Source organism: Anguilla anguilla, chromosome 12, assembly GCF_013347855.1.
Source record: "Anguilla anguilla isolate fAngAng1 chromosome 12, fAngAng1.pri, whole genome shotgun sequence".
NCBI lineage: Eukaryota > Metazoa > Chordata > Actinopteri > Anguilliformes > Anguillidae > Anguilla > Anguilla anguilla.
Window position 1 is genome coordinate 17,558,820 of NC_049212.1, and position 24,186 is coordinate 17,583,005.

Sequence of the window (24,186 nt, forward strand, 5' to 3'; positions counted from 1 at the left end):
GGGCCCCCGTTCGGCCCTCCTCCCGCTCCCTCTCTCTCCGCTGCCTCTGCTCCTTGGTGATCTCGGCCACTCGCAGCGGCAGGTCAGACAGCTCCTCCGTGGGCTGGGGAGAGAGGGATGGAGGGAGGATGGAGGAAGGGATAGGAGGAGAAGAGCAGAAGAGTAGATAAGTGAATAACTGCAGTGCAATGAATAGTGGTGCGGCGCTTGTGAGCTCCAGTCTCGATGGTTACAGAGTGAACACAAAGCCTGAGACAGAGGCTACTGCCCTCTACAGGCTACAGGCTACATGCTGCAGGCTATAAGCTACATGCTGCAGGCTATAGACTATAGGCTACAGGCTGCAGGCTATAGGCTACAAGCTACAAGCTACAGGCTACGTTAAAACACTGAAAACATCCCAAATGCTGAGAATTCACACGCTGGTGAGACACCAGCAAAAAGCCTGGGGAAGAGCAGGGCATTGATTATTCTGCAGCGCCGCCATGATCAGCGGGATCAGCAGGATCTCTGCTGCTCTGTCTCACCTCGTTGCCTGACCACCTCTTGTCCCCACTGTCCACACTGTTAAAGCCAGAGTCCAGCGCCCCATATGGCCGGCCAGGATACAAGTCCTCCACACTGGGAGGGAGGGAGCGAGGGAAAGAGACAGAGAGAGAGAGAGAGAGAGGGGGAGGGAGGGAGGGAGAGAGAGAGAGAGGGGGGGGAGAGAGATACAGAGAGAGACAGAGAGAGAGCGAGAGAGAGAAAGAGAGAGAGGGGGAGGGAGGGAGGGAGAGAGAGGGGGGGGGGGGGAGAGATACAGAGAGAGAGAGAGAGAGAGAGACAGAGACTGACTCATGTCTGTCATGTCTTTTTCATTTTGATTTTGTCATAAGCTTTTGCTGTAAAATTTTGCAAGATGAATTAATTAATTTAATACAGAGACACATCATGAATTAATTGATCTTATAGAGAGACACATGATGAATGAATTAATGTTATACAGAGACACATCATCATTCATCACTAAATGGGTATGCAGAAGGCCAGGCGACAGACAGTCACACATGTGACGCATATGAGCGCCTATATCTGTTACAGCCTGTCTGAACAGAAAGGTGCCTCTGCAGAATCACTCAGCACCCAGCAAACGGGGTAAACCTCAGGCTCTCAGGCCTGCACCACATGAAGGCCTGATGGAGCTCCCATTTCAAACCACGTGTTTCAAGCCAAAGCGCACCTCCCCATAACCTTGTGCTGAGAGCCCGGGCAAAGTGTGTAGTGCAGGTGTGGGAGAAATGTGTTAAAATTAGTGTGAACTGAGCACACCCGTGCATGTGTGTGTGCGTGCGTGCGTGTGTGTGCGTGCGTGCGTGTTTGTGTGCATGTGTGTGTGTACCCATTTCCCCTTTTACCAGGATCCGAAGGCCAGCGGTCTCCGGTCAAAGTCTGGCAAATCCGGCGTAGTCTTACATGCCTCTATATTCAGATACTTAAATATGTGAATCTTCCCCTTTATACAAATCTGTATGGGAGAGAGAGAGAAAGAAAGACAGAGAAGAAGATCAACACATATTAACACCTCATTGCACCCAGAACACTTTTCCCTTGGATTCAGAACCAGAAGTCTTCCTTGGAAACAACGGCTTTCACTCAGATAAAGCACACTTCCCCTGGAAAAGCACTCAGTCACTCAGCTCAATATATCTGATGAGACACAATTCTGGGTGTGGCTGTTGTCCTTATAAACATTGCTGTGTGTGTGTGTGTGTGTGTGTGTGTGTGTTAGGGTGTGTCTGCGTGTGCGTGTGTGTGTTAGGGTGTGTCTGTGTGTGTGTGTGTTTGCATGTGTGTGTGTGTGTGTGTGTGAGAGAGAGAGTGTGTGTGTGTGTGTGTGTGTGAGAGTGTGTGTGTGTGTGTGTGTGTTTGCGTGTGTGTGAGAGTGTGTGTGTGTGTGTGTGAGAGAGAGAGAGTGTGTGTGTGTGTGTGTGAGAGTGTGTGTGTGTGTGTGTTTGCATGTGTGTGAGAGAGTGTGTGTGTGTGTGCACGCGTGTTACCTGTGCAGGCGGGCTCTGTAGGGGGTTGTTGTCCAGTATGATGCTTTGCAGGTGACGCAGGTTGCGGTAGCACACTGGAATGGACGTCACCTTGTTACAGGAGAAGTCCAGACGCACCAGGGGCAGCTCAGCCAGCTCTGTGTGAAAACCAGCGCAGCGTCAGTATGAAACCAATGTGAATACTGCATCATTTAGAGCTTCACTGACCGCTTTTTAATCAGTACTGCTGCATGTAGCATTTACAAACCATGGAAAACAGACAACAGAAGACTCCTGACTGGCCAATATGAATGACCTCCCTGATAAAGCAGTCACAGAAAGGTGCAGTGAGACGAGGAACATCCTGCTGAACGACCCGTCTGTCCATGACCACAGCCCCACGTGCGCTTCAGCCAGATGAGCCTCTCCACGTCCCCAACACGCCCCTTTACTGTGCTACTAAATAATGAGGATTTCAGCTGGTCTACGCCTTTAGGTGAACTGGATACAGGCCAAAAGCAGCACATCCAAAATGATTTGCATTCCCTTTGAGAGACACATCGCCACCCACTGGTGAAGATAAGAGTAGCACAGGCCAACTGATGAGGACTTACAGTAGTTTCCAAAGAAGCTATTTTTTATGATTCCTGGACCTGTCACTCTCACTGTGCTGTTGTGAAGAGAAAGACCTGACTCTGAGCGTAAGGGCTCTAAGGTGGGCAGGGGGGGACCCGGGGGCAGGTAGCCCTCTGGCTGTGGAGCTCTGAGGCCCGAGGCCAGGGGGGAGGCCACTAACCTGGGGGCAGGCGCACCAGGTGGTTTCGGCGGATGTTGAGGTCCCGTAGCGCCTCCAGCTGGCCCACCTGGGGAGGCAGCGTCTGGATTTCATTGCAGCTCACGTCCTGGCACACGGGGAGAGGAAGAGGGAGAGAGGAAGAGTGACGCATTACGTCCAGTACGACTCATCCTCCAAACGGTGTGACAGTGTATCATCAGTAAAGCGTAACAATATCAGTGCAGTGTAACAGCATATGGTCAGTGCAGTGCAACAGTATATATGGTCAGTGCAGTGTAACAGTATATATGGTCAGTACAGTGTCAGTACATGCTCATTACAGTGTAATAGAATGTGGCCATTGCAGTGTAACAGTATATATGGTCAGTGCAGTGTAACAGTACATGGTCAGTGCAGTGTAACAGTATATAGTGTCAGTACTGTGCATGCATATCCTCAGTGCGGGTGACTCACCAGTTCAGTGAGCTGCTGCAGCTGGCCCAGCTCCTCAGGCAGAGACACCAGCTTGTTGTTGCAGGCGATCAGCACCTTGAGAGGCAGACTGCACACTGGGGCTGGCAGGGTGCTCAGCTGGTTCCGACTGGACAGGGAGAGAGGGAGGGAGGGAGGAAGGAAAAGAGAGAGAGGGAGAGAGGGAGAGAGAAGAAAAAGGAATTATACATGTGTCAGAGAGGGAAGGAAGGAGGCAAGGAGTGAGAGAGGGAATTATATACATTTGTGAAAGAAAGGGAGGGAAAGAAAGAAAGAGAGGGAATTGTATACATGTGTGCGTGAGAGAGACAGACAGAGAGAGAGAGAGAGAGAGGGCTCCATATAAGGGAAAAATGACTTGTAGAGAACAATAGCCTCTTTTCCACAACAGGAACCTTTTCCAGAACTTTTCCACCAGGTAATTGAACAGCTCCTCAGCTTTTCTCAAAATATATATTTTTCAAAAACACAAAAAATGGAAACAGCTGGGGGAAGCAAGTAGAAGAGCTCAGCCATTAATCAAATAAAATCCCAGCATGCACAGGGCTGTGTAAAAAAAGTTTAAATGCTGGAAAGATCCGGGTGCCAATAATTACTGCTAGCACCAGTTCCTGAGTTCAGCAAAAAAAGGTCCTGAGTTCCAGAAAAGGTTCCTGTGGTGGAAAAGGGGCCACAAGAGCAGAGCTCAGTGACCCTGAAAGAGGAGTGATGCAGATCAATGATATGTGAACTGTGTGTGAAAGAGTGTGTGTCTGTGTGCAGGTGTGTGTTCAGTGATACTGTGTGTGAAAGAGTGTGTGTCTGTGTGCAGGTGTGCGCTCAGTGATACTGTGTGTGAAACTGTGTGTGTCTGTGTGCAGGTGTGTGCTCAGTGAAACTGTGTGCGAAAGAGTGTGTGTCTGTGTGCAGGTGTGTGCTCAGTGAAACTGTGTGAAAGAGTGTGTGTCTGTGTGCATGTGTGTGTTCAGTGATACTGTGTGTGAGAGTGTGTGCAAGTGTGTGTGCAGTGATACTGTGTGTGAGTGTGTGTTCAGTGATACTGTGTGTGTGTCTGTGTGCAGGTGTGTGTTCAGCGATACTGTGTGTGAGAGTGTGTACAGGTGTGTGTTCAGTGATACTGTGTGTGAGAGTGTGTGCAGGTGTGTGTGCAGTGATACTGTGTGTGAGAGTGTGTGCAGGTGTGTGTGTAGTGATACTGTGTGTGAGAGTGTGTGCAGGTGTGTGTTCAGTGATACTGTGTGTGAGAGTGTGTGCAGGTGTGTGTTCAGTGATACTGTGTGTCAGTGTGTGTGCAGGTGTGTGTTCAGTGATACTGTGTGTGAGTGTGTGTGCAGGTGTGTGTTTAGTGATACTGTGTGTGTCTGTGTGCAGGTGTGTGTTCAGTGATACTGTGTGTGAGTGTGTGTGCAGGTGTGTGTTCAGTGGCGGTGTGTGTTCAGTGATACTGTGGGTGAGTGTGTGTGCAGGTGTGTGTTCAGTGATACTGTGTGTGAGTGTGTGTGCAGGTGTGTGTTCAGTGATACTGTGTGTGAAGGTGTGTGTTCAGTGACGGTGTGTGTTCAGTGATACTGTGTGTGTCTGTGTGCAGGTGTGTGTTCAGTGGCGGTGTGTGTTCAGTGATACGGTGTGCATTTGTGCGTTACCTGATGTTGAGGCAGGTGAGGGCCTGCAGGTTGAGCAGACTCTCGGGTAGAGAGCGCAGGCAGTTCTGGTACAGGTTGAGGTGCTCCAGAGACACGAACATGCACACCTCCACAGGGAGCTCCGGCAGCCGGTTGCGGGACAGGTCTGCACAGAGAGGGGGGGGGGGGGGGGCGTGTGAGACACCCTTTACCGCCGACGGGACCGCGCTGCACCGAGCCGAACCGCGCAAAGCGGAACCCTCTCCAAACTGCCTTCGGCCCGGGGTGGACTTTCACTGGAAATTTAGCGTTTTTATTTATGAAACTGGGTACTTAGCTAGCTGACATCACAGAGAACACACATGATTTGTATTAGCGCATTTTGCAGTGGTGCCATTAATATGCACACAGCTCCTCATGCTTCCTGTGGCACACTAGAAAGCCTTATTATACAGGATTTTTAGGCTTGCGTCTGCATGCTGTCCAGGTTCATTTCAGCAGCTGCTCCCCTTGTGTACATTTCAGTGACTGCTCCTCCTGTCAATCTGTGTACATTTCAGCTGCTTAGACAAAGGCCTCTCACCCTCCAAACATGTTTACTGTTCTTCCTGAAGAGGAAGAGGTAAGAACTCACTAACAGGTGCAAAAATGTGCACGTGAGCATGGCTGCACACACACACGCACACGTACACACGCTCGCGCACACTCACGCTCGCGCACACGTACACGCACACACACTCGCGCACACGTACACACACTCGCGCACACGTACACACACGCTCACTCAGACACTCACACAAGTACACACACTCACACTGACGCAGGTATAAATACCCGGCGAGGCTGGTGGAAAGCTGCAGAGAGAGCGGGGGTGTGCTTCCCCTCGGTCCCCAGGCGGCCTGCGTGGCTCTCTCTCGCGCGCGGTGTATAAATAGCGCGCGGCGTCCGCGTCTCTGAACCGCAGCGGCTCTCGCTGTGCGCCACCGTGATAACCGCCGGCTTTCAGGTGCAGGCCGCTCGCAGCCTAACAGCCCCACTCTGAAGGACGCAGCGCTGGCAGACACACACGCACGCTGCACAGAGATACTGTCCACAGGGCCTCCTGTTCCCGGCACAAGGCCCTGGTCTCCCCCCACATTTAAACTGAATCTGATCATAAAAGGTTTTAAAGGCTTCAGCTGGCGTTTACACGTTGCTGAAGCTGAGGAGTGAATGCTTAGGCCCGCAGTGACGATGAGCACGGAGGTGGGAGTGTTTCCTCTGCTTTATCCAGACCGCGTGCCGCAGTAACACTCTGCAAACGCGCCCTGGCTTCATTTCCTCTCAGAGCTCATGGTAAACCCTAATTGCGGGTGCGACTGGATCATGTGATGTTTACCGCGGCCTGCTCGCACGCAGAACGGCGTGGCGGGGCGCGCGGACGGCTCAGTCTGGACACAGCGCTGCGCGGTGACCTCACCCCGGCGTGTTAAAGTGCATCTGCACTGCATGTGACACGCACAGACTCACAGTACGGCCGTGCACAGCCGACGTGCTCACACGCAACACAAAAACAGCAAGGAAACACACGCTGCATGCATACCATGTACATGTGTGCCTCTAACATCTCTGATAACATGCCTCATCTTTCCAGCGTGTTGCTTTTATGGAGTAATCCTCCACATAACTGCAAAACTGAAGCTCTGAAGAAATAACACACACACACAAACACACACATAGCATGAAATGAATTTATATGTAATTATCTCTGAAATCCAAACATTTCTCATGTCTGGTATGTGTGCATATGAGTGTTATGGCGTGTGCATCTAAATGAATGCAGGCAGTTCTTGTGCGTATTAGTAAGTGCTAGCTGCGGTTGCACATGGCTGTCTGTTTGTGCTCAGGGGGTTAAAGGTTTGTACGTCTGCACACAGCTGAGTGTTTTTGCAGCTTGTGTATATGGATAGACACGGTCACATGCCAGGGTGTGTGTGTGTGTGTGTGTGTCTGTGTGTGTGTACACGTGTGTGTGTGTGTGTGTGTGTGTGTGGGTATGTGTGTGTGCATGTGCGAGCGTGTGGGTGTTGGTGTGTGCGTGTATGAGTGAGAGTGTGTGTGTATGTTTGTGTGATTATGCATGTGTGTGTGTAAGCTGCAGAGTGGATGCTGTGCACAGTGATGGCTTTTCCAGCTCCTGTCTATATTTATCTGTGCAGCTGTGAGTGGGATCCGGGATGCAGGAAGGGCTGCTCTCACAGCTGCTTCATCCGCTGGAGTCCCCACAACGCACTCATACACACACACACACTCACACACATACACACTCATACACACACACACACTCACACACATACACACTCATACACACACACACTCACACACACTCATACACACACTCATACACACACTCATACACACACACACACTCACACACATACACACACACACACACATACACACACACACTCATACACACACTCACACACACACTCATACACACACACACACACACACTCACACACACACACTCATACACACTCATACACACACACACACTCACACACACTCATGCACACACACACACACACACACACACACTCATACACACACACACATTTATACACACTCATACATACACACACACACTCATATACACTCATACACACACGCATTCACAGTCACAAAGGTACACACTCATACAGACACACACACACACACGCATACACACACACACATACATACACACACACAAACACACACACACACACACACACACACACAGTCATACACACACGCAGGTGCAGACTCTGCACACACACACTGCTCCAGAGAGTAAGGCAGACACCTGAGAGAGAAGCAGCACCAGCACTGATGCCCCTGGACAAACGGCCTTCATAATAAACACAACAAAAGACAAGAGATTCACCGCAGGGCCGGAGAAACTGAGACACTGGAGTTAACACGGGCAGGCAGGCAAACACACACAATACAGAAACACTGCAGGCCAGAAGCACTGGAGACCAGCTCAGCTCCATCAAACAAGAGTCCCCTCCTCTGCAGAGCTCAGCTCCCCCCTCCTCCTCACTTATTTACTTATCTCTTTCTCTAAATGCCCTTTCTTACCTTCTCCCACTGTCTCTATCATCTAGTGAGAGCAGCACAGTGTCACTCCCCCGCCCCCCCCATCCGGTCTGTGCCACCCTTCTCAGGCCCTCTGTCCTCTCTCTCACAGGCCTTCTTCACAGAGAAGCTAAACACGGCTGTGAATTCCCCTCTCTGCTCTAAATATGGTCATGTGCATTGACAGCTCGGCTACAAAAGGGAGCGGCAACAGCTAGCATCAGTCCAGCTATTAGCAAGTAGCAAAAGAGGATGTGTGTAGCTTACTGTGCTGATGAGCATGTGTTTACGTATGTTCTATAAGGGGAATCACAGTCTGGCTAGCCAACAAACAAAAGCGTCATTTTATTTGTGGGCTAAGAACTTTGAACGACTTGACAAAAGCACACTGGTTTGGCCAAAAATGTATTCTTTAGCAAGAAATACGCTGAGCTCATGGAATTGCTTATCAGGAACTAATTTAGAAAGTCGTTCTTCTTTATTCTTCCGTGAAGCCTCCCACAGCCAATCTTTAATAAACATGAGCTGTGACAAAAACAGTTCAAATGAGCTGGCAGATATGCTCCCTGCAATAGTCATACGTGTTCACGTGTACAAACACAGGGATCCACGCTAACATCTTTTCCAAGGAGCACATAAAATTTCTCTTAACTTGAAAAATGACCGTACAACCCCAAACATACAGCTGGACCGGGGTAGAGACAGAGGAGTTGGGAATGACCAAACGCAATGCTGTACGGTGTACAGATACAGACACTTCACTCCAGTCAGGAGGGGCTCGTAACTCAGTGATCCAACCAGCACAGATGGTGCCGCGGCTGTCGGGACCTGATCTCCCGCAGTAGCTGAGCGGCTAGAAATGAGCGTGAGGGGATGACCCATTTTTCCAGGAATCTGCAGAATAACTCTGAACGCTCACTGAGAATCCCTGAGCCAGTCAGAGACAATGTAGACCTGGGGCGACAATGACATATGTATTGGGCCGGGTGGGGTGTGGGTGTGTGTGCGTGCGTGTGTGTGTGCGTGTGTGTGTGTGTGTGTGGGGGGGGGTGCTGTTCCAACTTCCGATTGAGGGAGTAAGCCGAAGCCAAACATGCAACAGTGCTGTAACTGTGCACTAGTTTCACCAAACCTGTTATTTCACACTTCTGTTTTGTGGAAAAAAGGATTGGACGCATGACTGAGAGAGGACATAAGGGATCTAACTGAAACATCTGTGGGATTCCAGTCATATAGAGAACCTGAGAGAAAAAAGGTTAGTTAGACAGATATGGAAGCGCTACTAAAGCATCACTGAACTGGAGTGGCTACCTTTGTCCTTGTCTGCGATAGAAAAATGAAAGAAAGCAGCCGTTCATTCATTTTACATATCAATCCTTCAGTTCTGAAGATCATTCTGTTATTGTAAACACCCCAGGACAGTAGGGGTAGATAGAATAGGATTTTCCTGGTTGCTAAAATGCAAATTTGTCCCGATGAACAGGCCCAAGAGGTCCCTTGTGTTGACTTGATTTAATAAAGTCCACAGCCAATCACAAAATGAGAGGGAACAAATGAAGGAATCCAGCTGATGGCCTCAGAACAGCACATCACGTCTGTCTGTCTGTCAGTCTGTCTGTCTTCTCTGAGACACTGACAGCGGACTCTGCTGTTGCTTTGGGGCATATTGGAGAAAAGCAGACATACACACAGAGCAATGACTGTGCGCTCCAATTCCCCTCACTACACAGATAACACAGTGATCTGCACAGAGCCCCGAGCAACACAAACACATACACTCGCTCAGAAACACAGACGTGCATGCATGCACACGCACACACACCCACTCAGATGTATACACATATGCACACACATATACACGCACATACACACAAGACACATACTCTCATTCAGAAACACACACGCGCATGCACGGACACTCACGCACTCACACGTATACACACATATACACGCACACACACACACACAAGACACACACACTCACTCATAAACACACATATATATATACACGCACACACACAAACACACACTTCTCATAACGCTCATGTGACTGAACAATGCGGGGGGGGGAGGAATTTCCACGATGAGGGAAAGCCTCGTCATGCATTTTACTTTTGCTATTCTCGTTTTGATAAAATCATCACAGAAATATGACAATATTACTTTATCTCGATTCAATATTCAGTGTGTGGTACGGATATGTTTATGTTTTTGTAGGGTTATCTACTGATACGGCGAGACTGCTATCTTGACAGGCGTAAGCACCGCCAAAGACGCCTCCAGCTCGCTTCAGTTACTCATTAAGACGTGTAGCTTCCGGGGCACTTTGCGCGTGCGAGTCTGAGTGCATCTGAAGAGCTGTCTCTCTCAGGCTCTACCCTCTGTCACTCACTCAGATAATAAAAGGCATAATTACCGTCATGTGACAGTGTGGCCTGGTAAACACAAGGAAACGTGTGCGCATGGAGAAACTGCTCCACCCTTCTCTTGCTCACTTTACACATCTTTCAGCAATTTGTGCAATTCCTCCACCTCTCTTTTCACACCATCCCTCCTTCTCTGCCTCTCCTCATCCCATTATCCCCATTCAGCTATCCCTCCTTAGTCTCCCATTGATAATCTTTCTGCACAGTTTATCTCTAGTATTGACAACATCAAGTCCTCCCACCAAGATCACCTTGTCTCTCTGACAGACACAAGTCATTTCTTTATTCTTCTACCTCTGTTCACTCCCCTCTTCTTCATTCCCTTTACTTCAACTCTCTCCTGAAAATCTGTACACTCTCTTCATCCCTCTGTTCTCCTGTACTCTGTGAGTCTGCCAGCTGGTCTGTCCACTTGAGAGCCAGTGACAGACTGGCTCACATGGAAACAGTTGCAGTGCACTGGAGATCAGTCCCGTGCTGGCCATCAATACAACACTTAAACTTCTCTGACCTACATACAGACTGTCAAGCGGCAGCATCTACATACAGTTAATAGAGTTAACAACCCTGCACAAAGCCTGAACATATCAAATACACACTGTATCATCCAGTGTGTATCTCTCTCACACACTGTATGATACACATTGTATAATAGTACAATGATAGTGAGTGAGAGTGTGTGTGTGAGAGAGAGAAAGAGAAAGAGAGATGCAGGAATGTGTATTGAAGTGTCAAAGCCTAATCCTTGCCTTGTCTCAGCATTTGGACCGCTGTACAGATGCAGCATGGTTACAGTCACGACAAATTAATAATACAAATGAATATTGCCACCATAACCCCGTGCTGACGTTTCTCAAGTACGTTAATCTAGTTTGACATGGAATTTGCTATGTTGTTTTCAGTCGTAGCCTACAGCACAGATAATCAAGCCACGTATGGAAAATAAGTCTATAGATATCCAATGTCCTCTTGTCATCTTTACCGCAAATCGGCGGCGATTTTCAGTGAGGCCGCACCATGGCATACGAACGTACACCGACAGTATGTACACAAAGGGTGGGTTACGCAGGTAACGTTATCCTGCAAGCTTTCTACTGTATTGGACACTTCAAAACACCTTTGCTACAAACTGGTCCCTAGGTGAGATGTTTTGACCCCAAAACGAATTCTCTGCTAAGCGTGACTATCACGCCATACAAAATATGGCTCCTCTGTATGTTTTGATTACATCTTTGATTATTTTGTAACTTTGTCTGTATCAACGTTTTACTCATAGCCTCGCCAGAATGCTAAGCAGCTTGTTAGACAACTTCGTGCAGCCCCAAGTTGCGCGCGGCAGCACAGCTAGCTATGTGTCAGTCGCTCTCAAAACTCGTGTTTACCAGCTTGGGTCTGTAAACCACAGCTACCATTTAACTTGGCCAATTAAATATCACATCTCGTCATAAAGCTACATCCACTTCAGGTCGGCTGTCTACCAGCTCAAGCATTGCGTTTCCCCAATAAGATAGTATCGGGAATCTATTCCAGCACTCCCTTGCTATCCGAGCCATTTTCCCCGCCCCAGATCGCTGCATACCGGCCCGGGTAGTGTCTGAGAGGTCGTGGTTGGCGGCGCTTCTCGGGAACTCCTTCAGTTTCCTGCCGCTGAGGTTCAGGCAGCCGGTGGCCGCAGCTTCATCCAAAGCCCTGTCCAGCGAACGGTTCCAAGAGGCGGGTCCCACTGCCCCTGGCCCGTTACCGGGGGCTACTGGCACTCTGGTATTGCCGACCGCAAAACTGGGTCCCGGGCTCTCCGTAGACAGCAATACCGAGGCCGCCATTACACAGCTAGCTCCAACTGTCTCTCTCTGCTCCACACAACCAGCGGAGTAGATCCACGCGTGCGCAGCAACTAGGGTAAGTCTGAGGGACTGGACAGTGAGGGCACTGAGTATGCGCACTTGCTTCAAACATAAAAGGGTAGGGACTGACCACGGGCACATCAAAGTGCTCTGATTTGAGTGTCGTCATCTCCAACGCCGAACACTGATTTCTGAAAACATAAAATTCCAAGGAATCCAGTACACAATGTGACAATACCATGAAGGCAACAATGACACAAGAAATTGAGTATCAGGCTTTCATTTTGTATTCTACGCAGTTGTAAAATAAATTCTGATAAAATACGAAAGCGCAAGTAAAGCTACTGTGAAAAACTTTGCGATCGTGTTGAAAAAGTTTATGAAAGAAAGGTTATGATAGTGACTTGTGTTGATGGAATGCAAAATAACAGGAACATTAAATGACCGCAATAAACTGAAAAAAAAATACTGCTGACTGTTATGGTTAGGGAACTGGATCTATTACCATATGTTAATGAGTTTTGATCCTCAATGGCATACTCAAACTGTATATTAATTCCATTACAATTTAAGATAATATATAAAACATTTTGTGTATGAGCAATTTCCGTAATAATGACGGTACTTTCCTGGCTTCATTAGTTGCTGCAAACTAGCAGTATAAATGTGAAATATGTACGTTTGTACGTTTATTCAAAATTCACTTTGAATTAATGATTTTTTATTAGTAAGTCAATTATAATGATGACAGTATGGATTATTTCACAAATGTTATTCGTGGGATGTGACATTCTTAGCGTAATCCTCATAGAGGCAACGATAAATGAGACACATATTCCTTTCACAATTTCACAAATAATGAAATTCGTCAATTTTCAGAAAATATTTTAGTAAATCTGACTGAAATACTCGTGTAAACGGAGCGTCTTTATGTTAGGAATGCATTACATTTCCTTACCCTCTCATAGCAACAGCTGTCATTCTCTGTCACTTTTGGAGACGCTGTGTTAAAAATAAAAACTACAAAACCCGCAAGCCAGGGAATTCATTCCTGAGGGTCGTGTGATTGGGAACTCGTTATGCAATCTTAGTGTAGTAAATATCAGAAATGATCCACATAGGCCTACACCAAATATAAAACCTTGACAATTCATGAATATAAAACTGTGGATAATTTATATAATTGAAACAACAACGGAATACAAGCAGATGCAAGTTGCCTATGGTAGAACGTCGGAACTAGACTACACCTTTTGCGTATGCGAAATGTCTTGTGAAGACTACAGTTCCCACAATTCTGTGAATACGGACTTTTTATACTCATCAGCACATGCGCTTACACTGCGAGAGGACCGGTGTATCATGGCGACATACGTGGATATTCTGAAAAGCGAGTTTCCCGAAATTGACACCGAAGTCTTCGATTATATCACAGGTAAGACCCTCGAGGAAAAACCGATAGCTACCAGTCTATGTCTATACATGATGTAAAATGATAAATTAATTCCCTGTCCGATGTTTTATGTTGAATCACTGACTAGTATGAGAGAGACCGCATCATGCTACTAGAGGCTAGCTAGCGTTTAGTTTACAACAACCAGATACAAGGGGGAAAGAGCCTTAAGAAGCCCTAAGGAAAGTTATACAGGTTGAACGTTCTAACGTTAGTTTGCTCCGTGGTTTGCTTCTCTTATAGCTAGCTAGTTGAGTTGAAAGCAAGTCAATGATTGTCAATCACATTCTAGGGAAAGTAGGAATATCTGTAAACTAGTTCCTGCTCGCTATTTTAAACTGTGTCATTGTGTAGTTTTTATATAGTGGAATTATCACATTGATTTTACACAAGTGGCTGTACAGGATCATCGAGTGCAGTGAGAGAGCTCTAGTGGTGATTGCGGCGCACAGTCTGAGCATTTAGCTGACGATTGGACGCACACTGCCCTCCACCGTCACAGTCATAAACTCACCCTCTGCGGATCTCAGGCCTGGGAAATAGAGTCAGAAACCATGCCACTCTCCGTCAGACAGCAGATGTGACTTCTTGCCATCCTTTTAATAGCAGTGTTGCCATATCTGTGTATTTATCTGTGACATGTAATGGGTGTATGTGTGTGTAAGGTGTGTTGGACTGTGGCGGAGCGGATTTTGAGGATGGGGACGAGGTGTTTGAAGCTGTTGGTGGGGTCCTGCAAGAGGTGTCTGCTGACTGTAAGAACGAGGAGGAGATTCGAGACATCTGCCTGCAGATGTTCAACACACTGAAACTGTGAGGAAATACTTTTCGCACACATTCACATGCAGTTACTTTAAAATTCTCAGTCCTCAATTAAATCCCCCCCCCCCCTCCTTGGTCCTCAATCATTACCCCCCCCCCCCCCCCTTGGTAATGATCAATAATCAATAAATGATAACTGCTTCCTTCAACCCCTCCCCCTTTCTGCTCCTGCAGTAATAATTGCCACCCTGTGCAGAAGCAGGTGTTGCTGGATGCTCCAGTGCAGCTTTCCCAGATCTCAGCTGACTGTGGTAGGACCCCAATCTCATTCCTCAAATCATGCTGTATTTAAATGTGTATTGCCAGAATTATGGAATTGTGTGTTAAATATGTCCATATAATCTGGAATAATGTCTCTCTCACTCGCTCCTCTTTCTATCATGTTCTCCTTTCCCCTCCCACAGACACTGCCTGTAACGATGTTCAGGGGATCTGGATGGTCAAACGTGGCCAGAACACGGTAAGGGCCTGTCCTCTGTTTCCACTGTGAGGTGTCTTTAAAGCTTTATGAACAACGGTAGTAATGGGACCTCTTGTCCTCTCCAACTGCCACCCCCTCCGTGTTTCGCCACAGACTGTGGATGCCAAGAAGCTGGAGAAGGCCGAGGCCAAACTGAAGGCCAAACATGAAAAAAGGACTGAGAAAGACTCTCAGAAACCCTCCAGTCCGCTGTGAGACTCTCTCGCTCTCTCTCACCCACTCACTCGCACAATTTGTTTTTTTCCGTCCAGTTGAATTCCTTGTCATGGCGGTTATGGTTAATGGTAAACTGGGAACTGACGCGGATTCTCTCCCACAGGGTCCTAGAGGAAGCGTCGGCCAGTCAGGCCAGCAGTAAAAAGGACAACCGTGTAGACTCCTCTGGGAAGAACCGCAGCTATGACATCCGCATCGAGAACTTTGACGTTTCTTTTGGGGAACGGTGAGATTGACAGAGGACCTGGGCATCATTATCTCTATGTCTTTAGGATTAGCCCTCTGGCTGAGTTTATGTATTTTCCCATTTATAAATTCCTTGGTTTCCTACACCACCCATATGGAAGTGTGTTGATTTGTTTGTCACTGAAGGTGAAGGTTTTTTTTTTTTATTTCTGTGTGTGTTTGTTTGTATATACAAGTGTCAAGGAATGTGTTTAAGTGCCACTGACCCAGCTTGTCAGAGACATTTTTCTGTTTTTCTGGTTTGCCCAGGTCTCTGCTGCAGGGGGCGGAGCTGTCCTTGGCGAGCGGGCGGCGCTACGGCCTGATTGGCCGGAACGGCCTGGGGAAGACCACGCTGCTGAAGATGCTGGCGAGCCGCAGCCTGCGGGTGCCGGCCCACATCTCCATCCTGCACGTGGAGCAGGAGGTGGCGGGCGACGACACGGCCGCCCTGCAGAGCGTGCTGGAGAGCGACACGCTCCGCGAGGGCCTGCTGACCGAGGAGCGGCAGCTCAACGCTCGCATCGCCAGCGGAACGTGAGTCGCCGCGTCCCGAGCGAACGCGCGCACGCGACGCTAACGCAGTGGCAGCCGCATGCTACAGCAGATACATGCAACAGCTCACCTGACCCTGCACCCTAATGAGGAATCCTTGTGGTAAGTCACCTGTCTTGTGATTTCAGAGCGGATGGATTGGAGACGGTGCGGCTGTCAGAGATTTATGCCAAACTGGAGGAAATAGAGGCGGACAAGGCACCCGCCAGGTAAACCTGGGCCAGTATTACACACAGCAGATTGCAATCAATACATCAGGGATGTCATTTGTCCCCAAGAATGCATTTCAAATAAAAGTAAATGTAACACCGTCCACTAGCATGCAAGCACTGACATTTCCTCATTGACGGTTGTTTCAGATTTCAGACATGATACTCCAGTTATAGTGCTGGTTGGCTCATTTGGAAACGACTACTACAGAATAAAAATACATTTTAGCAGTGGGATTATGGGAGGAGGGTGAGGAACCACAGTAAGGGCGATGTTCAGCCGGGAAAAAGCTTGAAGCCACTGTTTACACATTTGATTTTCTTGGAATCTTTTGACATTGGAATTGTGAAATTCATCCTGATAGCCCAACAACAGTTTAAACACTTCTTTATGTGTATTTTACTCATCTGTCGGTTTGTGTTGATCACACCCTGATGTGTTTTGCATACTTGTGTGTGGATTTGGACATTTCTGTGTGTAGGCTCCTCACTTTCATGTGGTTTGTGTGAATACATGTTCACCTCTTCAGTTTCCATAGCAGAACAGGCTCAGGTGATTCATCCCTCTCTCACTCTCTCTCTCTGTTCTTCTCTCTACCAGAGCCTCAGTCATTCTGGCGGGTTTGGGCTTTTCTCCAAAAATGCAACAGCAAACAACCAAGTAGGTGCACATGGCTTTAAATGCGTGTGTGTGTGTGTGTGTGTGTTAGCGAGACTGGTGTGGGTCTGTATGTGTTTATGAAAAGGAAATTGAAATAAACTAATGAAAAACAATAAATGAATTGTGTTGTGCTTCACACCCTTGTATTTCTCATTTAAATCATGACACTGTTAAAGAGGAATTCATATTTCTGAAGTGAAAATGTGAAAACATTATGAAAAGGATATATTTGCTAGCCATGCATAAGTACCTTGCACATGCTGGATGTATATGTTTGTGAGCACATAAAATTGTTTCAAAAAATTCATATCATTGTTTGTGTACTTACTTACTATGCTTTGGCAAATTTTCTAATAAAGCCCCACGTGAATGATACAATGTGTTCTGTGCTACAGGGAGTTCTCAGGAGGCTGGAGGATGAGGTTAGCACTGGCCAGAGCCCTCTTTGCCAAGTAAGCTCCCATAGCGCCCGTCGCTAGTGTCCCTGTCTCTCTCCCGGTTTGCCCTTTCCTTCCCTCTTCCCTTTTTCTTCTCTCGTCTACTTTGATTCTTCCTCTGTCTCTGAATCTCTGATTCAGGGATTCTCAGCTGATCGTGTGACTAATGGGTCTTTCCTTTTCTTTTAGGCCTGACCTTTTGCTACTTGATGGTGAGTGGACAAACATTAAAAAAAAAAAAATATATATATATATAAACTGACAGTGAAGTCAAATAAAATGTAGGAATCTGTGTTTGCACTGGAACTTGCCACTCTTGTCACTCCTCTGCTCTCTCTTTCTCTCTCTCCCACCCCATCTTTCTCTTTCAGAGCCCACCAACATGTTGGATGTCAGAGCTATCCTGTGGTTAGAGAACTACCTCCAGGTATTCCCCCCCTCAGCGGCCAACTGCAATCCTGAACAATAGTCCGGATCTTCAGTCCACACCCAGAGTGCACACACATGTCAGTGGAGTATGGCTGGGCTGCTCACTCACATGTCTGATTGTCTCTCTCTCCCCCGCACTCAGACATGGCAGTCAACCATCCTGGTGGTCTCCCACGACCGGAATTTCCTCAATGCTGTAGTAACAGACATCATCCACCTACACTCGCAGCGCCTGGAGAGTTACCGTGGCGACTACGAGAACTTTGTCAAGACCAAGGAGGACCGTCTGAAGAACCAGCAGAGGGAGTATGAAGCACAGCTTCAGTACAGAGAACACATCCAGGTACTGAACACAAAGGCTCTCTCTCACAAACATATATATATACACACACACACTGTCTCACAAACATTACACACGCATACGTGTGCGCACACACACACACACACACACACACACACACGCATTCTCTACTGGAAAAGATTCAAAACTATATTTTCTATGGGTGGAGAAAGGTCAAGCTGTCAAATACCTGTGTAAAGTAATGTAGACTTTATGTATTACTGTGGCTAAACAACACAACTGTTTCTGTTATCTCCCTGGTTAATGTCCTTTTGCATGTTTCTCTATGTCTCATGCAAAAGGATTCCAAGCACAATGACACAAACTTAAATACTACCCTGGCATTTTTGTGCACCCCCCTTATCCCACAGCCGCAGTAAGGCTACCTGTTTTATTCAGACAACCATGTTTCCAGATAACAAAATCATGATAAATATGTTAGTAATATAATACACTATCTTATATCCACACATTAATAGCTAGCTAGGCAATTCCTGGATATGTTTATTAATTGTCTATTTAATAAGGTATTTGTAACTTGATACTTTGCTACACTGACACACTCACATACACACATTGGCGCCCTAGGTGTCTCAAAAGCTTATGTAATTGCAGTTTGAAGCAACAGCCATGAATAAACCAGTCCTGGATCCATTCTTCTGGTTGCTTGATGTGTTGCGTCTATTTAAATACATCCAGAACTAATCTGCGATTGCTGCACCTTCATTTACTTTTCCCTAATAACAACTGACTGCAGTGATCGCAAAGTCCACTGCAAGTTAAAGGTGATGTATTTACAAGGGACCATCATTATCATACTCTTTGTGCCCTGCGATAGATTGGCGGCCTGTCCAGGGTGTATTCCTGCCTCTCGCCCAATGCACGCTGGGATAGGCTCCAGCACCCCCCGCGACCCTGCTCAGGATAAGCGGGTATAGATAATGGATGGATGGATGGACTCTTTGTTCATTGACATCAGGAGCTAGCTGTTGATTTTTTTATGTGCAATATGCATGTCTTGTAGTGTTCACCCTGTCCCTTAGGGGTTTCTGAAATTCTCCTAGAGGTCTTACACACTTAATGAACTGGCTCTTTCTCTCTGTCCCTCTCAGGTGTTCATCGACAGGTTCCGGTACAATGCTAACAGGGCAGCGCAGGTGCAGAGCAAGCTCAAACTGCTGGAGAAACTGTGAGTGCACATCCGGTCCGCAATCAACCAGCCGGCCTTCAGTCCGCTTCGGGCTCGGATGCTATCATTTCATTTCACCGCTTTAATAAATATGCATTGAATTATTTAGTGTTAAATCTCTGCTCTCTTCCCCACAGCCCTGAACTCAAACCCATTGAGAAGGAGACTGAAGTCGTGTTACGGTGAGGGAAATGTGATTAGAATGAATCGGTGTGCGGTGCTCGTCAGTGTGCGGCGTCGGCTTACTGTCCTGCGTCTACCTCTGTCTGTCTGTCTGTCTGTCTGTCTCAGGTTTCCAGATAACTTTGAGAAGCTGTCTCCCCCGGTGCTCCAGCTGGACGAGGTGGAGTTTTACTACAACCCCAGCCAGAGGCTGTTCACTGGGCTGTGCGTGTCTGCTGACCTGGAGTCCAGAATCTGCATTGTACGTATCTCCAGAAGCCCTGACTCCGCTTTCCATGCGTACAGTGCTACAAGAACTACTGACCCTGACACAGCCTTATACAGCCAACAGCAATCTATTGCTATTATTGTTATTTCAAGATCTCAAACTTCATAAGTACAGCCAATATTGTTGTCAGTAGTGATATTACCTGCTGATGCTAGCAGCGCAGTGTTCATTTACTTGTCAACTTTTAAATTTGGAATCAACAAATGTACTGGTCTGACTGTTCAGAAACCACAGCATAAATGTGAAAGTGTGTCAGCTACCTGGGTCTGACTACATTCTCGCATTTCTATCCCCCTCTCCTCCATCTCCTCCTCTCAGGTCGGGGAGAACGGGGCAGGGAAGTCCACCATGCTGAAGCTGCTGATGGGGGAGCTGACGCCTGTCAGTGGAATTCGACAAGCCCACAGGTGAGCACTGACAGGTGTTTGTCATGACGCTTTGACTCAGTGTGAACACAAATGAGATTCTGTGTATAACACTGTCTGTATCTCTTAGTAAATGACATGGGTATATGCATATGCATGTGTATGAGAGAGACAGAGAGTGAGAGTGAGACTGTTCAGTGACTGTGAGTAAGCTCTGGTGTTCTTTCTCAGGAACCTGAAGATTGGCTACTTCAGCCAGCACCATGTGGACCAGCTGGATCTCAACGTGTGCTCAGTGGAGCTGCTGCTCAACAAGTTCCCAGGTGCTGCTCCCGAGCTCACAACAGGCCATTGGTTAATTTATATCCATGTCTGAACATAAGATACGGTACAACTTTGGCATGTACGTGCCCTCACACAGCCGGGCAGGTTAGTTTCATTCAGGCGAGCAGCAGAGCCATCACTGATTGACTAGAGCCACACAGAGCAACTTCCTGAAGGACGACGCACACACAGACCAGCTGTCCTTCATCGTGGAGACTGCGTCTGGGACTCCTGCTCTCTCTCTCTCACTCACCGTTCCTGCCTCTCTCTCCCTCCCCATCCCTTTGTCAGGCCGGCCGGAGGAGGAGTACAGGCACCAGCTGGGGGGGTACGGGATTACGGGGGAGCTGGCCACCAGGCCCGTGGCCAGTCTGTCGGGGGGCCAGAAGAGCCGCGTGGCCTTCGCTCAGATGACCATGGCTTGGTAAGGAACGGCCGCCTGTGTGTGTCGCCCTGTCCGTCTGCTTGCAGCACCGCTGGGGTCCTGCAGCCGGAGGCTGGCCCAGTGCCGCGGATAACGCGCCTCTGTGGAATTCATTAGCGCGCAGGTGCAAAGCGAGCCCGCGTGTCGCGTCGTGTTTCTTCCCCTTTCTTTTCTGGAGCCCCATCAGTCAGTGATCAGGGCTGGCGACCCGCAAACCTACGTGCATCAAGAGCATATATCTGTGGGTGTTTCTGCGAAAGGTTTGGTTTCGGTCACGTGTGAAGCTTATGTGTATATATATTTTTAGATTAACTGGCTGTGTATGAGAATTGAGCCATGAAAACCCCATTCTCTCTCTTGCTCTCTCTCTCATCTGTTCACTCAGCCCAAACTTCTACGTCCTTGATGAGCCAACTAACCATCTGGACATGGAGACCATTGAGGCCCTGGCCAAAGCGCTCAACAAGTTCAAGGTAGAGACTGACTGAACCAACCAAATGAACCAACGACTCTTTGTTCACTTAAGAGTGATTGCAAATAACTAATTATTGTGAATAGTTCTGGTTGTTCATCTACGACATATGATTGAGATGATGAGCGACCCATAATCGTTCACTTCAAAGCAACGTGCATATTTGAACACAGCCTTAATGACTGTAACCATTTCTCTCTCTCTCCTCCCCCATCCCTCTCTCTCTCTCTCGCAGGGTGGGGTGGTTCTGGTCTCTCATGACGAGCGGCTGATCCGGTTGGTGTGTAAAGAGCTGTGGGTGTGCGAGGGGGGGAAGGTGAGGCGTGTGGAGGGGGGCTTCGACGAGTACCGGGACGTCCTGCAGGAGCAGTTCCGCAAGGAGGGCTACCTGTGAGGAAGTACGCCAGCCACGCCCCATCGTCAGACCGCGTCGAATGTCTCCATATACATGCCAAAACTGCCAGTTTCGCCACAGCCACCAATCAACTGACTCCCAGCCACGTGTGGCCGTAGACTGACCAACACTACCGACCGCCCTGTTCCGTCCCAGCAGCGACGGCCTGGTCCTCATGCACACTGAACCCGAGTTTACACAGCCCTAAACCCCGCCCACATCCCCAGCTGTCTGTCTAAGGGCTCTCCGCCGCCCCCTCCACATTGCCATCTTTCAGCTTGCCATGGTTCAGTCCGAACTCTTGAGGCTAGGACCATGGCTGGGGCGAAGTACGAGTTCCTTTGATCCATCGTTTGACAGTCTCACCCAGATGTCCATGGCAACCAGCAGAGACCCACCCCAACTCATTGGCAGACTGAGTGTTTACTGATGATATTTATTTCTGAGTTTTATCCATGTAGTTAACCCGTCCGTGATGGGATGGCTGGGCAGGACTATCACCTATGAAGTTTAGCTGCGTTTATTGCATCCTGCTATTGACTATGTGTTAAAGAGCAGGAGGAGTTGGTTCGGTATGAGCAAATTCGCGTTTGTTTCAGCAGGTGATAGCCCTACTCACACCAATGTGTGGACAAAACAATCCACCTTACCATGGTGGAGCAGGATATAAATATATAAATACTTATTTAAAAATGATCATAAGTCAGTTTTCTCATGTTTAATGGTGTACTTAACTTATAAATAGCGGTTATAAATATTCATAACAACATGCTGATAAAATAACACTGAACGTTCATGAGTTATGGATTTTTTTTCCCCCGAACCCTGCTTCACCATGTACTTAACACGCCTCACCACATTTTTTAATGAAATATCCACGTGATCAATGATCACAGTAATTGCTTCGCGGTCATAGACATGCATATTTAGCGCTGTGTTCACAATGGTTTGCGTGAGGATGCTTTTAGCATCTCGTCAGAACTTTAACCCACCTGATAATCACTGATTACAAACCCTTTCATTATAGGGGACAGGGAGATGTCACAGAAGTTTAACCATTTTAGAGTATTGTGTTTGTTTTGTGCTGCTTAGTGGGTGGGTCAAATTTCTGATTGGCATCTCAAAAAGTGGCGTCTGTTGTAGAGGATTTGCCTTAATGTTTTTCATATCTTCGCTGAATTCTCTTTCAAATCTAATTGATGGAAAACAGTATCTTGTGTCTAGCCAGTCAGTGGCAAATAAGCGAGTGTTCTTAAAATTTTTAATTTAAAAAAAGTTTGCTTAATGAAACCAATTTCATTACATTTGTCAAAATTAATCATTCTAAATTAGAACTGCAAAAGTCTGGATTTTCTTGACATAATAAACCATTTAATGTTGCCAAATGAATATAATAACAAACAATTATCCACACCACAAAAACGCATCTTGTAATCCATTCTTCTTGGATACAGCTACTTTTAACATTTCCTGTTTTGAAGTTTGGATTTTTAATGGTAAAGTAAAAAAAATTTTAATTTCCGGAAATTAACGGAACCATCAATAAACAGTACAGTATTGCACTGATGTAGGCTGCTGTCAAATTGGTCACGACTTTCTCGAATGGTGACCAAATTGCACTCACGATACATCTTAACTTGATTTTCGCCGTTTCAGGCATGCTTCTGCGGGACAAAACTCTCCACTTTACGGTCGAAGGCTCTCAGAGACTTGTCTCGTGTTTGGACATCTGTTAATCCAGAGGGATTACCAAATTGTTATGTAATCGGCTGTACACTGTTTTTCCAAATTGTCGGGCAATATGTGCTGGAGTAGCCTACTTCAGCTGCATAATCGATACAATGAATAGGGCCGCGAGTCCTATGGGACAGCTAACTATCTTAACTAAAATCGAAAATAAGTCTTCTATAGGCTATATATTTTATTTTTAAAATAAAAAGTACTTTAACGATCAGCTCATGTCTGCATGCAGTTTTACGGAATTTTGCTGGATTTCGTACAGCCAATATATATATATATATATATATATATATAGCATGTTATATTAAATACATATAGGCTATAGGCTAATGCACACATAAAGCAAGTATTTACATTTGTTATATTATTTCATTAATTCATTTCAGCAGTATCGCCTAAAAAGCGTAAAGCGTAGCCTATCGCCTATCTGACTGCATCAGCGCGTCATAGCCTACAATGAAAGGCAGAAGTCCCGCGAAAGTCTGAGCTGTTGGTAAATTTAGCGCCACCAAGAACCCGGTTCGACTGGGAAAGGGAATTTCATCTGTTGAAAATTCACGAAAACCAGAGTTCTTAAAAGCTCAAAATTGCAAGAGCAATACCAAACCCACTAACAGTGCAATATCGAGCCAGACGCTGGAAAACAAAGGTTATATACAACAATATGGTCAGACTACGAGAACATATAGACAACTGAATGAAGTAAACGAATGTTGTGGC

At 47.1% G+C, this 24,186-nt stretch overlaps 2 protein-coding genes across 24 annotated transcripts in view; one reads left to right on the top strand and one right to left on the bottom strand.

The window, feature by feature from the left end:
• The window catches only part of lrch3 (leucine-rich repeats and calponin homology (CH) domain containing 3), a 25,006-nt gene extending 12,656 nt beyond the window's left edge, over positions 1 to 12,350 (bottom strand). For 11 of the 23 annotated variants that reach the window (XM_035384054.1, XM_035384033.1, XM_035384032.1 and 8 more), the window contains exons 1-8: positions 12,015 to 12,347; positions 4,929 to 5,073; positions 3,268 to 3,394; positions 2,815 to 2,920; positions 2,040 to 2,176; positions 1,398 to 1,507; positions 528 to 621; positions 1 to 103 (exon numbers count right to left, since the gene is read on the bottom strand). The exon at positions 1 to 103 is cut by the window's left edge and continues 18 nt beyond it. In XM_035384054.1, coding sequence (XP_035239945.1) covers positions 1 to 103; positions 528 to 621; positions 1,398 to 1,507; positions 2,040 to 2,176; positions 2,815 to 2,920; positions 3,268 to 3,394; positions 4,929 to 5,073; positions 12,015 to 12,258 — 1,066 coding nt within the window. In that variant the 5' untranslated portion in view covers positions 12,259 to 12,347. Of the gene's footprint in view, positions 104 to 527; positions 622 to 1,397; positions 1,508 to 2,039; positions 2,177 to 2,814; positions 2,921 to 3,267; positions 3,395 to 4,928; positions 5,074 to 12,014 lie in introns of all 23 variants that reach the window. The other 12 variants (XM_035384040.1, XM_035384042.1, XM_035384037.1 and 9 more) reach the window with 4 other exon arrangements.
• Positions 12,351 to 13,594: 1,244 nt separating this feature from the next.
• abcf3 (ATP-binding cassette, sub-family F (GCN20), member 3) lies at positions 13,595 to 22,522 on the top strand. The gene is made up of 21 exons (XM_035384055.1): positions 13,595 to 13,714; positions 14,398 to 14,545; positions 14,729 to 14,805; positions 14,959 to 15,014; positions 15,129 to 15,226; positions 15,355 to 15,477; positions 15,747 to 16,013; positions 16,160 to 16,240; positions 16,842 to 16,901; positions 17,297 to 17,353; positions 17,528 to 17,550; positions 17,710 to 17,765; positions 17,910 to 18,110; positions 19,220 to 19,296; positions 19,434 to 19,478; positions 19,588 to 19,720; positions 20,066 to 20,154; positions 20,344 to 20,435; positions 20,728 to 20,860; positions 21,246 to 21,333; positions 21,568 to 22,522. Exons 1-21 carry the CDS (start codon positions 13,642 to 13,644, stop codon positions 21,724 to 21,726), a joined length of 2,136 nt encoding a protein of 711 aa, XP_035239946.1. The 5' UTR covers positions 13,595 to 13,641; the 3' UTR covers positions 21,727 to 22,522.
• The last annotated feature ends 1,664 nt before the right edge of the window (positions 22,523 to 24,186 follow it).

Coding starts and splice junctions, on each gene's coding strand:
- abcf3 (XM_035384055.1), top strand. CDS start 13,642: ATGGCGACATACGTGGATATTCTGAAAAGCGAGTTTCCCGAAATTGAC. Junction 14,546..14,728: donor ATGTTCAACACACTGAAACT/GTGAGGAAATAC, acceptor CTGCTCCTGCAG/TAATAATTGCCACCCTGTGC. Junction 16,014..16,159: donor GCTCGCATCGCCAGCGGAAC/GTGAGTCGCCGC, acceptor TTGTGATTTCAG/AGCGGATGGATTGGAGACGG.